At 54.9% G+C, this 16369-nt stretch overlaps 1 protein-coding gene and 1 non-coding gene across 2 annotated transcripts in view; both read right to left on the bottom strand.

Moving 5' to 3' along the window:
* Positions 1-789: 789 nt before the first annotated feature.
* LOC114680648 lies at positions 790-896 on the bottom strand. The gene has a single exon (XR_003732803.1). It is a non-coding gene; the product is annotated as a U6 spliceosomal RNA (small nuclear RNA).
* An 8451-nt stretch (positions 897-9347) lies between these two features.
* Positions 9348-16369, bottom strand: part of Bahcc1 (BAH domain and coiled-coil containing 1) — a 58864-nt gene continuing 51842 nt past the window's right edge. Inside the window, 5 exon segments of the mRNA XM_037201317.1 lie at positions 9348-11893; positions 12055-12291; positions 13441-14612; positions 14758-14934; positions 15096-15215. Of these exon segments, the coding sequence (XP_037057212.1) occupies positions 11687-11893; positions 12055-12291; positions 13441-14612; positions 14758-14934; positions 15096-15215 (1913 nt within the window). The 3' untranslated portion in view covers positions 9348-11686.

The raw sequence follows: 16369 nt of genomic DNA, 5'->3' as shown, positions 1-16369 counted from the left end.
AGAGGGCAGCTAACATGCCAACATTTCATCTACATTCCAACCAGCAGGAAGAGAGAAAAGGCACAGCTCTGTGTTTAAGGATGCTTCCTGTTACATGTTCACCATCTTGGGCCAAAACTCAGTTTCACGCTGGGCATGGTGATGCATGCTTTTAATCCCAGCACTCAGGAGGCAGAGCAGGCAGGTCTCTATGAGTATGAGGCCAGCCTGGTCTACAGAGCAAGTTCCAGGACAACCAGGGCTCTGTTACACAGAGAAACCCTGTCTTAGAAAAAAAACAAAACAAAACAAAAAATAAACCCACTCAGTTTAACAGCTGCATATAGCTGCCCGGGAAGCTGGGAGATGTAATTTTTACTCTGAAGGAAAAGGGGAAGGTTGGTATTGGGGCTCTTCCTGGTAGCTTAAAAAATGCTGATTCAGAAATCAGGAGATGGACAGAAGTCATTGACGCTCTACAGCCACATGCAGGACTCAGCCATGTCTTCCCTGAGGCTGTCTGACCAATGCCAGCTTTATCACAGACAAGGGAACTAGCTCCCAGAGAGCTGATTAGTCTGCCCAATCCAGTCGGGGACAGCCTAATGTGAGGCAGGCTAAGAAAGCCCAGAACTTTTGATCATGGGGCGCTCTCTCTCTCTCTCTCTCTCTCTCTCTCTCTCTCTCTCTCTCTCTCTCTCTCTCTCTCTCTCTCCCTCCCTCCTCTCCCTCCCTCCTCCCTCCCCCCTCCCTCCTCCCTCCCTCCCTCCCTCCCTCTCTCTCTCTCTCTCTCTCTCTCTCTCTCTCTCTCTAAACAGGAAACGCTTCATGGATCTGCATGTCATCCTTGTGCAGGGGCCATAATAATCTTCTCTGTATCGTTCCAATGTTAGCATGTGTGCTGCCAAAGCAAGCACAAGACGCTACTTTCCTCACGTTCTCCTTCTCCTTGGATTCCTTGAGAGGTCAGTGCGACTTTATTTTATTTATTTATTTGGTTTTTTTGAGACGGGGTTTCTCTGTGTAGTTTTGGTGCTGGATCTCGCTCTGTAGACCAGGCTGGCCTCGAACTCACAGAGATCCGCCTGCCTCTGCCTCCTGAGTGCTGGGATTAAAGGGGTGCACCACCACCATCCTTTCTTATTTTTTGAGACAAGGTTTTACAGTAGCCTTGGCTTGGAACTTATTTTTGTAAATCAGGCTGGTATAACTTACAGCGATCCACCTCCCTCTGCTTCTCAAGTGCTGGTGGGATTAATATGGTGTGCGCCACCATGCTACCTGAGCCTTAATCTTAGCCACAGTTATGATAGTTGCCTTGGGCACCCTCTGGTCCAAAGGAAGGAGTGCTGTTCTTTCTTGGTCCTGGGATCTCACAGGGATGCTCTGTTTAATTTGAAGCTGCTTCAGGACATGAAAGAAAATGCATGTGGCTCCACCCAAGAAACTACAAGTCAAGGTGCCCTCCTTTCCTGAGGTGCCTCCATTCTGAGTCTTCCATGTTGTTCCTGGGCAGAGCTGCAGATGGGAAGGCCATGCCCTGGTGGGAGGGCCAATCCTTATCCCTGGGATCAACCCCTGTGGTCTCCCCTGTCAGAGCGCAAAGGTCCCTCATCACATCAGCACATCACAGAGGAGCAGTTCTGAGGTTCCCTGTCCACAGGCAGGCCAGTCTGCCAGCCCACATCTTATCCTCCATCTCCCTTGGCCATGGTTGAGAGTCCTTGTCCCTGAGCCACCTGGTGACATGCCATAGTCCTCATGCTGCAGATGGCTCGGCTCTGACACAAGAGCAGAGGCTAAGCTCTAGACACTAGTGTGCCAAGAAAACTCCCAAATTACAGCAGGCTTTTTGGGACTGCCAGCCCCCAAATCTTGACAAGGAGACTTCATATTAATTATGAATGTCTGGCCTTAGCTTAGGCTTGTTTCTGACTAGCTCTTTTTTTTTTTTTTTAATAATTTATTTTTATTTTATGTGCATTGGTGTTTTGCCTGTGTGTGTCTGTGCAAGGGTCCCCTGGAACTGGAGTTACAGACAGTTGTGAACTGCCGTGTGGGTGCTGGGAATCGAACCTGGGTCCTCTGGAAGAGCAGTCAGTGCTCTTAACCCCTGAGCCATCTCTCCAGCCCCTGACTAGCTCTTATAACTGAAATTAACCCATTTCTATTAATCTTTGTGTGGTCACATGGCTTGTGGCTTTTACCTCTTCTTCTGCATGTCCTGCTTCCTCTGTAATCGGCTGGTAACTCCGCCTTTCCTCTTCCCCAAGACTTCTCTGTCCCCAGAAGTCCCTCCTAACCTCTTCTTGCCTAGCTATTGGCCATTCAGCTCTTTACTAAACCGATCACAGTGACACATCTTTACACAGTATAAAGGATTATTCTGCAACACCAACTCCTCTCCTTATTCCTGTCTGTGGCCAGGCCCTGCCCCAGACCAGCAGGGCCCTGGGTACCCAGGTAGTGGTGAGGGGCCATGACTCATCTCCTTGTGAAACTATTCTCACATTCTATTGCTGTGGAGATAGGTGGGGTGCTCTGCAGAGAGATCAGGGTTTGTCCAGTTCAGAGTAGTGTCCACTAAGGCCAGAACAAGTTACTGCCTGTGCTATGATGGAAGGGCCCACAGAAGCATGATATCACATGTGGAATCAAAGTATGAAGTTGTTTTTTTTTTTTTTTGGTTTTTTGAGACAGGGTTTCTCTGTGTAGCTTTGCGCCTTTCCTGGAAGTCGCTTGGACACCAGGCTGGCCTCGAACTCACAGAGATCCGTCTGCCTCTGCCTCCCGAGTGCTGGGACTAAAGGCATGCGCCACCACCGCCCGGCTCTTGTTTTGGTTTTTTTGAGACAGGGTCTCTTGTAGGCCAAATTACTTGCAAACTCTCTATGTAGCCAAACTAGTCCTAAATTCTGATCCTCCTGCCTCTCCTCCCCAAGTCCTGGGATTACCAGTCATTTGCCAGTGGGAATCAGTGGGAATCCAGGACCACTGGGCACATTACAGAGTCCCATGATGGGGTCCTCGGTGCCCACAAGCCCATCAAGTAGGTCTCTTCATTTACTCATCTGGGCCTTTGGTGATGTGCAGAGTCAGGCACAGGCCAACATGTCTTCTCCCTTCTATGCCACCAACTTCCTTTAGCCTCAGACACAGAGACAATTGCCCCATGCTTTTTATGTCTTTGGAGGTTTGTTTTGTTTTGTTTTCCTGCAGAGAGGCACTATAAGGTCTCAGATGCCTACTTGAGGCTGGGCTACCACCCTACAAGGAGCTGTTTGCAAAGCTGGGCTGCCACACTTTTGGCTAGCGGGCACTTCTCAGAGGCCATGAACGTGCCGTGAGGGAGAGCAACGCAACACGACCTCTTTTGTGCACATCCTTTCTACCCCATGCAGGACAGCTGGGTGCACCTGTTTGTGGCCCAGGGGGCTGAGGCATATCCAGTATGAATTGGACAGTTGGATTTCACAGTTGCTGGACTTAACCAATAAAATCTAAATTAGTAGGTTAAATTCAACTTCAGCTAAGGAATGAGTCATTTTTAGCATATGTATAGCCCAAATATTTCACGCAACATTTATGCTACAAATATTTGCTCCTTCTCTAAATTAAAATGAAATTCAAAGTCCTGAATTTATTCAGCACTTTACCAGTGGGTCTGGTTCCTGCCAGAATGTGCTGGAGGGATCACTGAGGGGCTAGGTCTATAGTGTCCCTTCATGACCATTCCCAAGAAACACTTAAAAGCTGCCGTTCTCTAGGATAAAGCCCTGATTGGCTCATCCTGGGTCAGGTGCCCACCCCAAGCCAATCACCATGGCTGGGGGAGATGGAAGTGCTGTGATTGGCCTACCCTGAGTCATGTGACTAGAGAGGCACATGGCAGTCTACAGAACCAACTGAGAACAGGGAAGACTTCCCAGGAGTCTGTAGACACTGAGTAGGCTCTCCACTATAGCAGCCTGGGCACTGAGGCTGGGGGTTTAGATGGGTTCCAAACTTTGAAGTCCTGCATGCTAGAAGCTAGAAGCCTCCTAGCAAGCGCCTCAGAGCACCATCACCTTTGAGGCACTCAAAGGCTAACCTCAGGCTGCCTGGTGCCCTGGGCCTCTTCCTGTCAGGCTCTTCCACACCCACCTCCAGCCTCTGCATTGGCCCTCTTGCTTGGGTTGTCCAGCTCTAGTCTGGCAGGCGCCCCCAAATGCGAGGCATTCAGGGCTTCGAGGTGCCCTAGGCCTAAGAGCTTCACTTAGGGTCAGAGAGGGCAGCTGAGGACCTGGAGGGGGAAATGTAATTACCGAGCAGTGTGGCGTCTCCTCACTTGCCTGCTCACCACAGCCCGAGACTGTTTCTCCTAAGTAGAAACAGATTTCCCAACAAGGGGCAAGATCATAAACTTCTTTGGAGGCTCCCAAATAAAAATGGCTGTTTTAACTTTCCCTCCTCAGCAAACCAATTGCAAGGAGGGCCTCTAGGCCCTCCCACGGCTGGGCGGGGGGCTGCGTGGAAACTTGGGCAAGGTGAGGCCTCAGGTGGGCTCCACATCAGCCTAAGGAGGATGGAAAGACAGACAGCTCAGAAGGAAACAGGCTGTGTTATGCAGGTCTGGATCACAGCCTTGTCCTTAGAGCTCCTCTCTGATGGCCAAGATACCACCACAGGACTCTTGGTAGTATGGCTAGTCCTGAAATACGGAGCAGGCTGGAGGTGCAGGGGCTGTGAATCTGCTGCTAAGGGACTGAGTAGAATGCGGTGGCCTGGAAGGCCTAGTCTATTCTTGTTAATTTCTCACACTCACATTCTGCAGATGTGTGCCGCCTGTCTTGGGGTGCCCCACAAACAGATAAGAACCATACTGAGAGGAGCCTGTGGACTCCACAACTGGAATGGCACTCGTGGAGTATCCCTGGACACTCACTGGAGGCCAGAGATGCAGTGGGGGTACTGAGCCCACAGGGCTGCTTTCCACGTTCTGCACCCTGCAAACCCCCCTTGGCCTCAGCAGCTGCTTTATGTTCCGCCGGGGTCTGCAGCTCCTCTGGCTTCAGGAAGGCCCTCCCCCAAGCTCTCAGGACTCCAGTGGGCTGTATGGAGGTCAGACGTGTCTAGAATGCAGAAATGCCGTAAGTGCCCAGAGAACTCTCCTTTCCTACTGCCCCAGACATACAGTGATGGGATGAAGGCAAGGCCCATTCCTGTCTACACAGCCTGGGTGCTCTCCAGGGTTCCTGTGGGTGGGAATGGGGGCCAAGCCCCTGCAGAGGGGGTGGGGACTGCAGAAAGTACTGTTTGCTCCCAGGGCACAGCCCCTCCCCCACTGCCCTGTCTAAGGCAGGATGGTTTCCAGCCCCTGGATCCACTTCTCTCCTAGGGCCAGCTCTATCTGAATCCCAAGCCCTGAGTCACCAATCTGGCTTTTTGGTCCACGCTCCTGGTGAAGAGGGTGTGGCTTCTCCAGAGCTGTGCATGGGCTCACAGCATCCCTCCATCCCTTCGGGGGTGTGGTCCTCAAGTAAATCTGATGAATATTTTCCTGAGATTGGCTTGTGGGGAAAAGGAGATGTGCAGGCTGAATGACCCAGTTGGGACCCTCCTCACTTCTGGACACCTCTCCCTACTCTGTCAACAGCCCTCCTGCTCTGCATGTCTCTGCCTCAGCCTGCCCAGTTGGGGGACCCGGGACCTTCCATGCTCCTGTCGTTGCTCTCCTCCCCACCCCCGCCTCCCACACAAGTGTGGAGAGAGAGGTCCATCTCAGACCTATCAGGTGGGCACGGCAGGCAGATGATACCTTTACATTTAGTGCAGCTCTCTGAGCAGATGAGTAAATGCAGGGCCCTCATGTGTCTGTCCTACACCCCAAGATAACCACTGTCACCTAGTCCTTCCTGCTTAGGAGAGAAGCTGGGACCACATCTCTTGACAGGAGGTGGAAACCTATTTTCCCTATGTCCAGTTGTCCAACTGAGGCCTCATTATGTCTCCATGTCTGAGTCCCACCAGGAGATGTTCAAACAGTGAACCTGGGAGTATAAAGGTGTTTTTCCTACATGGGAGCTGAGTTCATGGACACCCCTGGTAGGGACTGGGATAGCCATGCCCACATGCTGGTTCCAAACTCTTTTGCCTGTCTCCTGGAACCCTCACCCTAGTCTCAGAGCAGGTTGGGGACAAGGCCTGTGAAATCAGATAGCAAACACAGCAGGTCCTGGTCTTTTGCCTCGCCTGCCTCTCCCCAGAGTAGGCTGGAGGGCTGAGTCACTGCTGCTCAGGGGACAGAGTGAGGACTGATGTGTCTACCTGGAGGGAGGTTCATCACTGCTTGTGCAGTTTTGAGCAGGTGGCCTGTGGAGACCCAAGGGGTGTGTGGTGTCCAGGTGTGGCCCAGAAAGAGTAAGGCTGGGTCTCTGGTTGTCAGAGGAGAAAAGCTGTGGCTCCCGAGGACCTCTGGGAGGTGAGGGGACAGTCCGGAGGGAGAGTGAGGTCACCTCTGGAGTCCCGGTACAGGCTTGGCCGCAGGAGTGGTAAGTGCAGGGAACTACAGTCATTCTTCTGGCCACACATGCGTCAAGGCAGCCCCTCCTTACCCGTCTCTTGCCCCTCGATGCACAGGGTGCTCAGGCAGGGTTGTGACCCCAGGGACTCCGAGCACCTCTTGAAGTTGAGCGCCGGTGAGGGCCCCCCTGTCTGGCCTAAGTAGTTTCAATGCCCCACCCAGCCCCCAGCAACCTTGCCAGGGCTGGGGCCCGGCAATTAAAGCCCCTCGTCTCCAATTGGTTTGTAGTATTAAAAACGAATTGCGATCGGCCAGGTTGTCATTTCTACCTGATAAAACATCACTTTTATTGATCTCACTCACCCAGGGCCATCATTTATCTTGCTTCAGCATTTCACATAATGGCTCGTTTGTCTTGCTCAAAGTGTAGTCTTGCATGTTTAACCCTCGGGGCGCCGCAGCCTGTGTCCTCTCCACGTGCATCCTGCCCTTGGACCAGGCCCTGTTCTGAGGGTAGCAGGTTCTGGAAGGCCAGGACCACAATGTCTGAGGCAAGGTTGGAGGAGGGAGGAGCAGAGGGAGCCTGGAGATGTGCAGCCAGTGAAGCCTGCTCCGGCTGACTATGTCCCACCGTGTCTCCTGGAGCTCCTATGGAGAGGTCCTGAAATCAGGCACTGACTCAACTATGCTGGGGTCAGTAGTCGCCTGCCTGGGGCTTGTCCCACTTGGGTTCTGTGAGCAGCACACCTTAGTCCTGCCTTGAGCTCCCCCATACCAGGGCCTTTGTCTTGGTGCAGAATCCCTCCTGGATTCTGGGCCAGCCTGGCCCCTTTAACCCTGACCCAGGGCCACCAAGAAAGCCCCATCCTGCTAAGGGCCTTTAGTCTCTGCCACCCTCTGGCTCCACCCCCTCCCGGCCACTGTCTTCCCACTACCTGCTCTGCCCTCCCTGGGACTCCCTCCTCCAGGAAGCTGCCTAGATCAACCGAGGGACAAGCAGAGCCGCTTGCTCCACCCACCACGATTATCCCCATTAGTTCTGGAGCCCTGTGCAAGACACAGTCCTGTTGTGGGCCGGAAATGGCAGGACCCACCTTGTGGTGCTGTGAGGGAGTTTGCTTGGCCACCTGGCCCCAGTGCAGCTGCTGGCCAGCTGTCCCCAGTCTCTCCCGTCTGCCTGTCTGGGGTCTTGGTGGCTGGCTGTTCAGTTGCTCCTTGCCATGCTATTGCTCAGCACTGCTGGCTGCAGTGGAATTGGTTGGATACAGGAGAGAAGCCCAAGGCCTGCTGGGGGTTCTTCATGCCAGGCTTCACGGCAGATGTCACCGACACCCTCCAGGCTCTGGTCCACCCACTTTCTTGTATCAGAGCCTCCTTGTATGACCTCCTGAGCAAAGCAAACTTTTTATGTGTTCTCTCTCTCTCTCTCTCTCTCTCTCTCTCTCTCTCTCTCTCTCTCTCTCTCTCTCTCTGTGTGTGTGTGTGTGTGTGTGTGTGTGTGTGTGTGTGTATGTGTGTGTGTAATGTTACTGGGAGTAAACTCAAGGCCTTGCATAGACTAGGTAAACGTTCTGCCACTGAGCTACATCCCAGCAAAAACAGGCTCAAATGGGCAAAGGATGCCATGGTTAAACGTTCTGTCTCGGGGCTCGAGGAGCCGTGCCGAGGGTCAGCCCCACTCTGCCCATCAAGAACCCAAGCTCCCGCAGTTGGACGTCTCGTCCACAGAGGGTCCCTGAGCCAGGGGCCCAGCGCAGTGCAGCTGCATCCCAGACTCAACCTGCACCTTGTCGCAGTGTCCACTGCGCAGCTAGGAAGGACAGGACACCTGCCCCAAAGGTCGTGACCTCTGATCATCTCAGAGTCCACAGCCCCACACAAAGCTATTATTCCACTACCCCAAGCACCTGGCTTTGTGGCCCTTACCTACCAGCTCTTGGTGGGACTTGGAATCGGTTGAAGGGAGGATTTGGTGGCAATCTTTGTAGCAGGTACCTGCTGGACCACACAGGCATTAGACCATATCCTGCTTCCACAAGGAGCATCTCTGACCAAAGCAGTTCAGTGGCAGGCAGGCAGGCGACAGTGGAGAGAGAGACCTAACCGTCAGGCAGGGCTGTGTAGACGCATAACCAAGCCCTCACATACGGAGGCGGGAGGCGAAGGGCCCAGCCCCGCTCCCAGAATCCCATCTGCCCTGGGTCCCATCTCAAGGTATCTGCAGTGAATTACCAATCAGGGCTGTCTCGCCTGGCCAGTGTTGAGCTTTCTTAGGGTCTGCAGCCTCCTGATTAGGGGACACACGGTCCTCCCACTCCCACTTTACACCCATTGCCTGACTTAGAACTTTTTACCCCCTCCCCATCAAGAGACAGGCTCTTACTATGTAATCCTGGCAGGCTTGGAACTTGCTACAAGGACCAGGCCAGCTTCAAACTCAGAGGCCCATCCACCTCTGCCTCCCGACTAAAGGTGTGCACCCTCACGCCCATCAGGCGTTATGAGCTATTCTCTGCATGGCTGTCTGGTAGAGATATTTTTGTTGAACAAATCCTTTCAGACCCTCACCAAGGCAGCGTTCACAGTATGGAGGAGTGTTTGGGGCCGCCCTTCCCCATCGTCCTGTGTTCTGTGGGCTCCACGTGCCTATCTGAACCAGTTCAAGCTGGACAGGTGACCAACCCATTATTCATTCATACCCGACTAACAAGTCCAGCCCTAGGGTCAAGAAGGACTCGTGACTTGGGTGGGGGTAGGGTGGTGACTCTAAACTCATCTAGTCACTCAGTCTCCTCCCAGCCCAGACAGGAATGACCACGTGACACACAGACAGGAGGCAGGCAGAGTCACAACCTGGACTACCGAGCACCTGTACAATAGTTCATATATTTATTCTTAAGCAAGTTATCAATAAAAAATTTAATACTAAAATGCCTTTACATAGAGTTTGCTGTTCATAAAACCTTTTGTGTTTTTTGTTTTGTATTTAGTGTTTACATTGAAAACAAAAATCCGACCAGCCTCTTAGTTTACACATTTACAAGGATCGTGCTTTCGCCACGGTTAGCCACGGTTGGGGAGAAGGGGTCACGCCATTCACGTGACACACAGAAAGGAAGGGGGGGATAAAGACAGATAGAGAGGAGAGCGGAGCACAGGGAGAAAGAAACATCCAGAAGGTGGCCCACAGAGCGGCCTTTCCACTTGCTCCTGCGCCCTGGGTACTGGGGTTCCGAGCAGTGTCTTCCTAGCTCCAGCCTGGCGCGCGTTCCTTCGCTCACCGTCTTTCTGATTCCCTAGCTGTGAGCAGGACCTTGGTGGTCATCGCTTCCGATGACCACCAGGAATGAAATATTGCACTCGTGTGGAGAACAGAAAGCCTCAGGGTAGGGGGACAGCCAGGAATGGGGTACCCTTGGTTATGCTGTGGGTCACCAAGAGTGACCGTTTGGGCAATTAGTGAGATAAATGAAGTCCCTGGAATTGAGATAGACTCCTGGTGGGCCTGAGCAAAGGAAGAGAGGCTGAAGGGTCCCAGTTGGGTTGGGCTGGGTGCCCATCAATGCTCCTTGCTTCCTGGGAAGCGTTGGCCTGGTGGGACATTGGGGAGCACAGTGCTGCGCCACAAGGCATTTTTGAGGACAAAGGCCTTCGGTCCATGGGTCCAGCCTGTTCTTTCCATCAAGGGAGAAGAAGGGCTGCTGAGCTTTCTGGTACTTGGGGCCAGGGTGCGGGTACAAGAGGCCAGCAGGGACTCTTGTTATACACTCCATGCATGAGCCTGCCACGTCATCTGCCCTAAAATAGGGCCAGAAGCTGTCATGGGGTGGGGTGGACAGGGGGGCCCCAGGACCAGGGGCTGGGGTATGACAAAGGGAACCAGATGGGCCTTGTCCCCTTGGGTGAGCAGCACCTGACTTTCTACTGTTCTCTTTGACTCCAGTACCTCCGGCCCAGCCTCATCACCATCCACACTTGAGGTTAGTCAGAAGTGACGGTGCCCCGGGGAAAGTGTCGAGTGGGGGAAGCGAGTCTTACTGGTGAGGAGGTACTTATGCAGAACTGTGGACCAGCCCTAGGTGGGCCCCAAATTCTGGCCCAGAAGGGACCTGGACCAGCTGCACCATTGTGGAAGCCCTACTGCTCTTGGGAGGAGGCAACTGGTGCCCTGGAGCACAAGGAAGGGGATGAAGTGGCAGGGTGGAGGGGGTGGGGGCCAACTACACCCTGCTTGAGTGAGGCCAGGCTTCTCTCCCTGCAACAAACTGGCTGTGGAAACGGAAACCAGAAATAACTTGGAATATCCAGGAAAGGAAGTCTAAACATCCATTTTTCTTATTGATACTTCAAAGTATTTGTTCGTTTGTTTTGTTCCAAACAGAGGTAAGATCTATATGGTGCCGCCGTACTCCTGGGCTGCAGAGCGGGGCAGGCCGGTCCTGGCTGTTCTTATCTTGTGGCCGGAACCCCTCTCCTTCCGGGGGCCTTCATCACTGCCCCCACCCCCAATACTTTTATGTATGGGATGTACTGAAAGGAAATAAACTGGAGTGTAGTTTCCTTCACATAGTTGGCCCCCAAGAGACTGGAGGGTATGATTGGGTCTCATGTGACCATCCCATGGCCTTTGGCCCCCATTCCAGCAGCCTCTGAAGTCACAGATGCCCCTGTTGGAATTCAACTAGGCTGAGAACAGTGCATTTCCAAAGAAAACCCCAGGACAAAACCCTACACACATACATACATACACACACACACACACACACACACACACACACACACACACACACCGCCCTGCACGCACGTGTGCATGGGCGCACACCCACCCTTGTCACGAAGGTGGGGAAAAATCCTTTTCCATTTTTTCCCCATAAAACTTCCCCACAGAAATACAATATTTACATAGAGAAATAAATAGACAACACACCTGATTTCTGCTTTCCCTGGTGGGAGACAGTCGGAGGTACTAGGGAAATATGGCTTGGATTCTAATCTCTCGAGAACTGCGGTGCAGTGGCAGAGCAGCCGGTCTGTGGGACCAGCCGGCCCTCCCTCCCTCTGGAGCAGGCTAGGATGGGACTGGGGTCCAGCCTAGGAGCTCTCTCCAGAGAACTTCAAGGAGAAGCCTGACCCCGCCTGAGGGGGTTGCATATTTGCTCAGACCAGCTCCTGGCTAGCTGACCTCTTGGCTGCAGCCGAGGCAGCTCAGCACAGGATGGGCACGCCGTCAGCTGTCACCAGGCGTCCAGTGGTGGGGTCGTAGGTGCCCGCCAAGTAATAGAGGTCCTGCTGGTCCTGGTACTTGCGGCCCCGCATCATCTGCTCGTACTGCTCCCGTCCTACCACCTGGCACTTGTGGGAGATGGTCTGCACGTCGTTCTCATCCTCGTGGCAGGACTGGTACAGCGCATTCTGCGGGGAAGGGGGCAGTGTCGGCGACGGTCTCAGCCGACACCCCCACACCTGGGGACGGTCTGGGGCTTGGGAAGGGTCACCAGGACAAGGGGATGTTGGCTGTGGTCTCATTACTGGTCTCCCATTCTCCCAAAGGCACCTCAGCTCCCCCCCCTCACCTTCCCATCACTCTGGCGCTTCCCCAGCTTGGTCTCCTCGGGGTGGTAGAACCACTTGACCTTCACCACCATGTTGCCGCCCCACGACTCCCACAAGCTCTCGATGCGGCCGATATAGGGCAGGTTGGGCCGTCCGGCCGACAGGAAGACCGCACAGTCTCCGATGCGCAGCGTCTCCTTGCCTCTGACGATGGCCTTGTAGAACAGTTTCCTGGCCTTCCCCTTCATGCCTCTCCTCTGCAGACCAGCAGACAGACACACAGTGGTGAGGAGGGACCCACGGACCTTAAGGAGAGGTGGTAGCCAAGGAGACAGAGCATGCAGGAGGCATAGATGGCGTGTCTCTGTTTGCGAGGGCAGAAAACGGCCACACAATGGATAGAGAAGGGCCCTGCCATATAGTCCTTATGAGGTGGGCTACACTTGGATTCTCTCTGCATATTGGTCATGACAGAAAGACTGTAACAGAGTCCAAAGGCACACAGGATCTGAGGGCAGAAGCATGTATGAAATGTTCACTGCAGCTTGGTTTACAAGGGTGAAAAAAAAAAACAACCCACAGGCAGCTGAGCAAAGTGGTACGCTGTGTCTTTGATTCCCGCACTCAGGAGGTGGAAGCAGGCAGATCTCTGTGAGTTCCAGGCCAGCCTGGTCTACATATTAAGTTCCAAGCCAGCCAGGGGTCCACAGTGAGACTCTGCCGCAAACAAACAAAAATAACACAACACAAACAGAAAGGCTACAAATAAGCACAGGTCCACTACAGACAGACACCGGCAAAGAAAGCTGTGCGTCCGTCCGTCCATCCATGCAGTGGTGACTTGTAGCCTCCCAAAGCTGGCTAAGCAGCAGGAAAGGCTTCTCAGCACCGCAGCACAGCGCATGCAGAGCAAGCACAGCGCGCTCCCACGTGTGGGTCGTTTGTGTGATCACACAGGGAGGCCACGGCTCTAATGCGCAAATCAGTGCTGGTTATCGGTCGTATTAGAGTACTGGTGGTGTTTTGTTGTTGTTGTTGCCTTGGGGTTTCCAAATGCTTTGAGATTAAAAAAAATTATGTCTATGTGTGGATACCCCTGAAACTGGAGTTACAGGCAGTTGTGAGCTGCCCTGTGTGAGTGCTGGGAACTGAACGCAGGTCCTTTGCAAGAGCAGAATTTGCTCTTTACCACTGAGCCATCTCTGGCCCCTGAATGCTTTATGTGCAAGTGGAGAAGAAGAAGGAGGAGGAGGAGGAGGAAGAGGAGGAGGAGGAGGAGGAGGAGGAGGAGGAGGAGGAGGAGGAGGAGAAGAACGACAGAAGAAATGTTTGGGGTCTGAGGGTGGAAGCGAGCCCATTTCTCTGTTGACACTATGCTCTGTGCATCAAGGAGACAGGCCCCCTACCTGTGTGGGGTTCCCGGACCACTTCCAGAGCTGCCGGGCAGGCAGGAAGGCTGAGATCTTTGGCCGGTTTTCCACGGAGGGCAGCCGCTGCCTCCGAGAAAGCTCTTTGGCTTTGGAGAAGCTCAGGGCCTCCTTGCGCTTGAACTTGGGTTTGCCACCACTGGGGCCAGCACCAGCACCTGCACCAGCCACTCCGGCCCTGGACAGGAAGCAGCGCTGGGCGTGGGCGTGGGGGCTGCTACCCTTGGAGCGCAGGGCTTCTGGGGGGGCCAGGAGGGCGGGTACAGGGCGGGTGAGACAGGTCCGCAGCAGCAGGGCAGGGTCCTCATCATCGGAGCTGTAAGAGGAGTCCTCGTTATCTGAGGAGCAGAGGCTGGAGGTGGACATGGAGCCTGAGGAAGAGGATGTGGAAGAGCCAGAGGAGGAGGAGGACATGGAGAGGCGGGTGAGGAAGCGGGAGGGCACACCGGCGGCCAGCCCCGGCCCGTCCTCATCCTCATCTGAGTAGGAGCTGGGGCAGTCACTATCACAGGGCAGTGGGTACTTGCGCAGAGCCAGCCCCATGGGTAGTGGATGCACGGGTGCCCGTCCCTTCTTGTCCTTGCCCATGAGGGCTGGGTGTGCATAACTGGGGCTGGCCAGAGGCCTCCCCAGCTTAGGTCCAAAGTCTTTGTCGCCCATGAGCAGAGCCTTGCAGTTTTTGTTCTTGGGAGAGGTCACACCCTCATGGTCCAGCTTAACCAGGAACTCGCCGCCTGCCCGCCGCCTGCCGGCCTTTTCCGCTTCAGCCCGCTCAGCCTTCTTGGCCCGAAGCAACTTGTGGGCTCCCCCTGGCAGACCTGCCCCGGCCCCTCCAACAAAGGGTGTGTAGGAACTGGCCAGGCTGCTGAAGGAGTCGGCACAGAAGCCGTTACCAAACACAGGAGCAGCCATGCTGTGCATGGGAAACAGGGTCTCCCGGGCCCGCAGTTTCTTGGTGCTTCCATTGAGCTGGAAGAGGTTCTGCAGCACCCCGGGCCCTTTGCCACCCGCTGCTGCGGCTGCAGCCACTGCTTTCCGCTTGGTCTGAGCCACTGCAGACCAGCTCAGCAGGGGACTGCCCCTGCGGCCAAAGAAGTGGTCTGAGGACCCCGTGGGGGACTTGGCACCTGAGGTTAGGAGGTCGACTTTACCTGGGGGTGGGAAAAACCAGAAGAGTCAGCTGTACCTGCTGGGCCCGCCCAGCTGTCTCCACTTACCCACCAGGTCCCATGTGCCTCCCAGTGACCACACTCCCAGGAGCCCTCCCTTCCCAGTTCTCAACAGTTCTGCAAGTACCAGCTTTGTCTTTGCTGATGGATTTCTTCCCCAGGGTCTTGGAAGCTTCAGGGCCATCCTGCACTTTAGGGGACAGGCTGGGAGAAGGAGCTTCGCCAGGCTGGGGGGCCTCATTGGGTGCCTTTTTGGTTCTCCGGCAGCTGCTGGACACCAGCAGGGCTGGAGAGGGCTCTGTACCTGTGGAGTGGATGAGGGTCTCATCACAGGCCTGCTGGTGGGTGACTGCCACCCTTTCTGAACATTGGGAACATTTCCCGTGTTAGTGAGGCCCAGGTAGAAAGGGCCTCGGGGAGCTGTAGAGGAAGGAGCGAGAGCCCCACCCTTAGGTAGATGCTCACACTGGATCTTGAAGTCTGGAGGCAGCAACCTGATGTTAGAGACAGCTATGTGGCCTGTGTCTCCGTCGTCAAACTCGACCACGACAGAGTCCAGGTCCTCTTCTTCATCACTAGAAGCACCTGCAATGGGGCATGCCCTAAGCACGTGGCCAGCCCGGCTGGCCAGAAGGCAGGAGAGGGCAGGAGGACAAGGGATGCTGAGCCAGGATGCCACTGCAGCCCGACTACATTGGCACTCTGATAAACCAGTACTACTTCTGTTGGCCACCTGGTACTATAGCCACACACAGACCCACACACAGGCCCACACACACAGGCCCACACACACAGGCTCACACACAGGCCCACACAGGCCCACACACAGGCCCACACACACAGGCTCACACACACAGGCCCACACACACAGGCTCACACACAGGCCACACACACAGGCTCACACACAGGCCCACACACAGGCCCACACACACAGGCTCACACACAGGCCCACACACAGGCCCACACACACAGGCTCACACACAGGCCCACACACAGGCCCACACACAGGCCACACAGGCTCACACACAGGCCCACACACAGGCCCACACACAGGTCCACACAGGCCCACACACAGGCCCACACGCCCACACACACAGGTCCACACACACAGGCCCACACACAGGTCCACACAGGCCCACACACAGGCCCACACACACAGGCCACACACACAGGCCCACCACACAGGCCCACACACAGGCCCACACACACAGGCTCACACAGGCCCACACACAGGCCCACACACAGGCCCACACACCACAGGCTCACACAGGCCCACACACAGGCCCACACACAGCTCACACACACAGACCCCCCCACAGGCCCCCACAGGCCCCCACAGGCCACACACAGGCCCACACACAGACCCCCCCCACAGGCCACACACAGGCCCACACAGGCGCACACACACAGGCCACACACACAGGCCCACACACAGGCCCACACAGCAGCGCACACAGGCCCACACACAGGCCCACACACAGCACACGTACACACGGCCCACACAGGCCCACACACAGGCTCACACAGCACACACAGGCCCACACACAGGCACACACAGGCCCACACAGCCCCACAGGCCACACACAGCACACGCACACACAGCCCACACAGGCACACGCACACACAGGCCCACACACAGGCCCACACACAGGCACACGTACACACAGGCACACATACACACAGGCCCACACACACAGGCTCACACACAGGCCCACACACAGGCCCACACACAGGTCCAC

The sequence above is a fragment of the Peromyscus leucopus genome, chromosome 8b, assembly GCF_004664715.2.
Source record: "Peromyscus leucopus breed LL Stock chromosome 8b, UCI_PerLeu_2.1, whole genome shotgun sequence".
Lineage (NCBI taxonomy): Eukaryota > Metazoa > Chordata > Mammalia > Rodentia > Cricetidae > Peromyscus > Peromyscus leucopus.
Note: the sequence above shows the minus strand (reverse complement) of the source record. Positions and strands in the feature narration are given on the sequence as shown.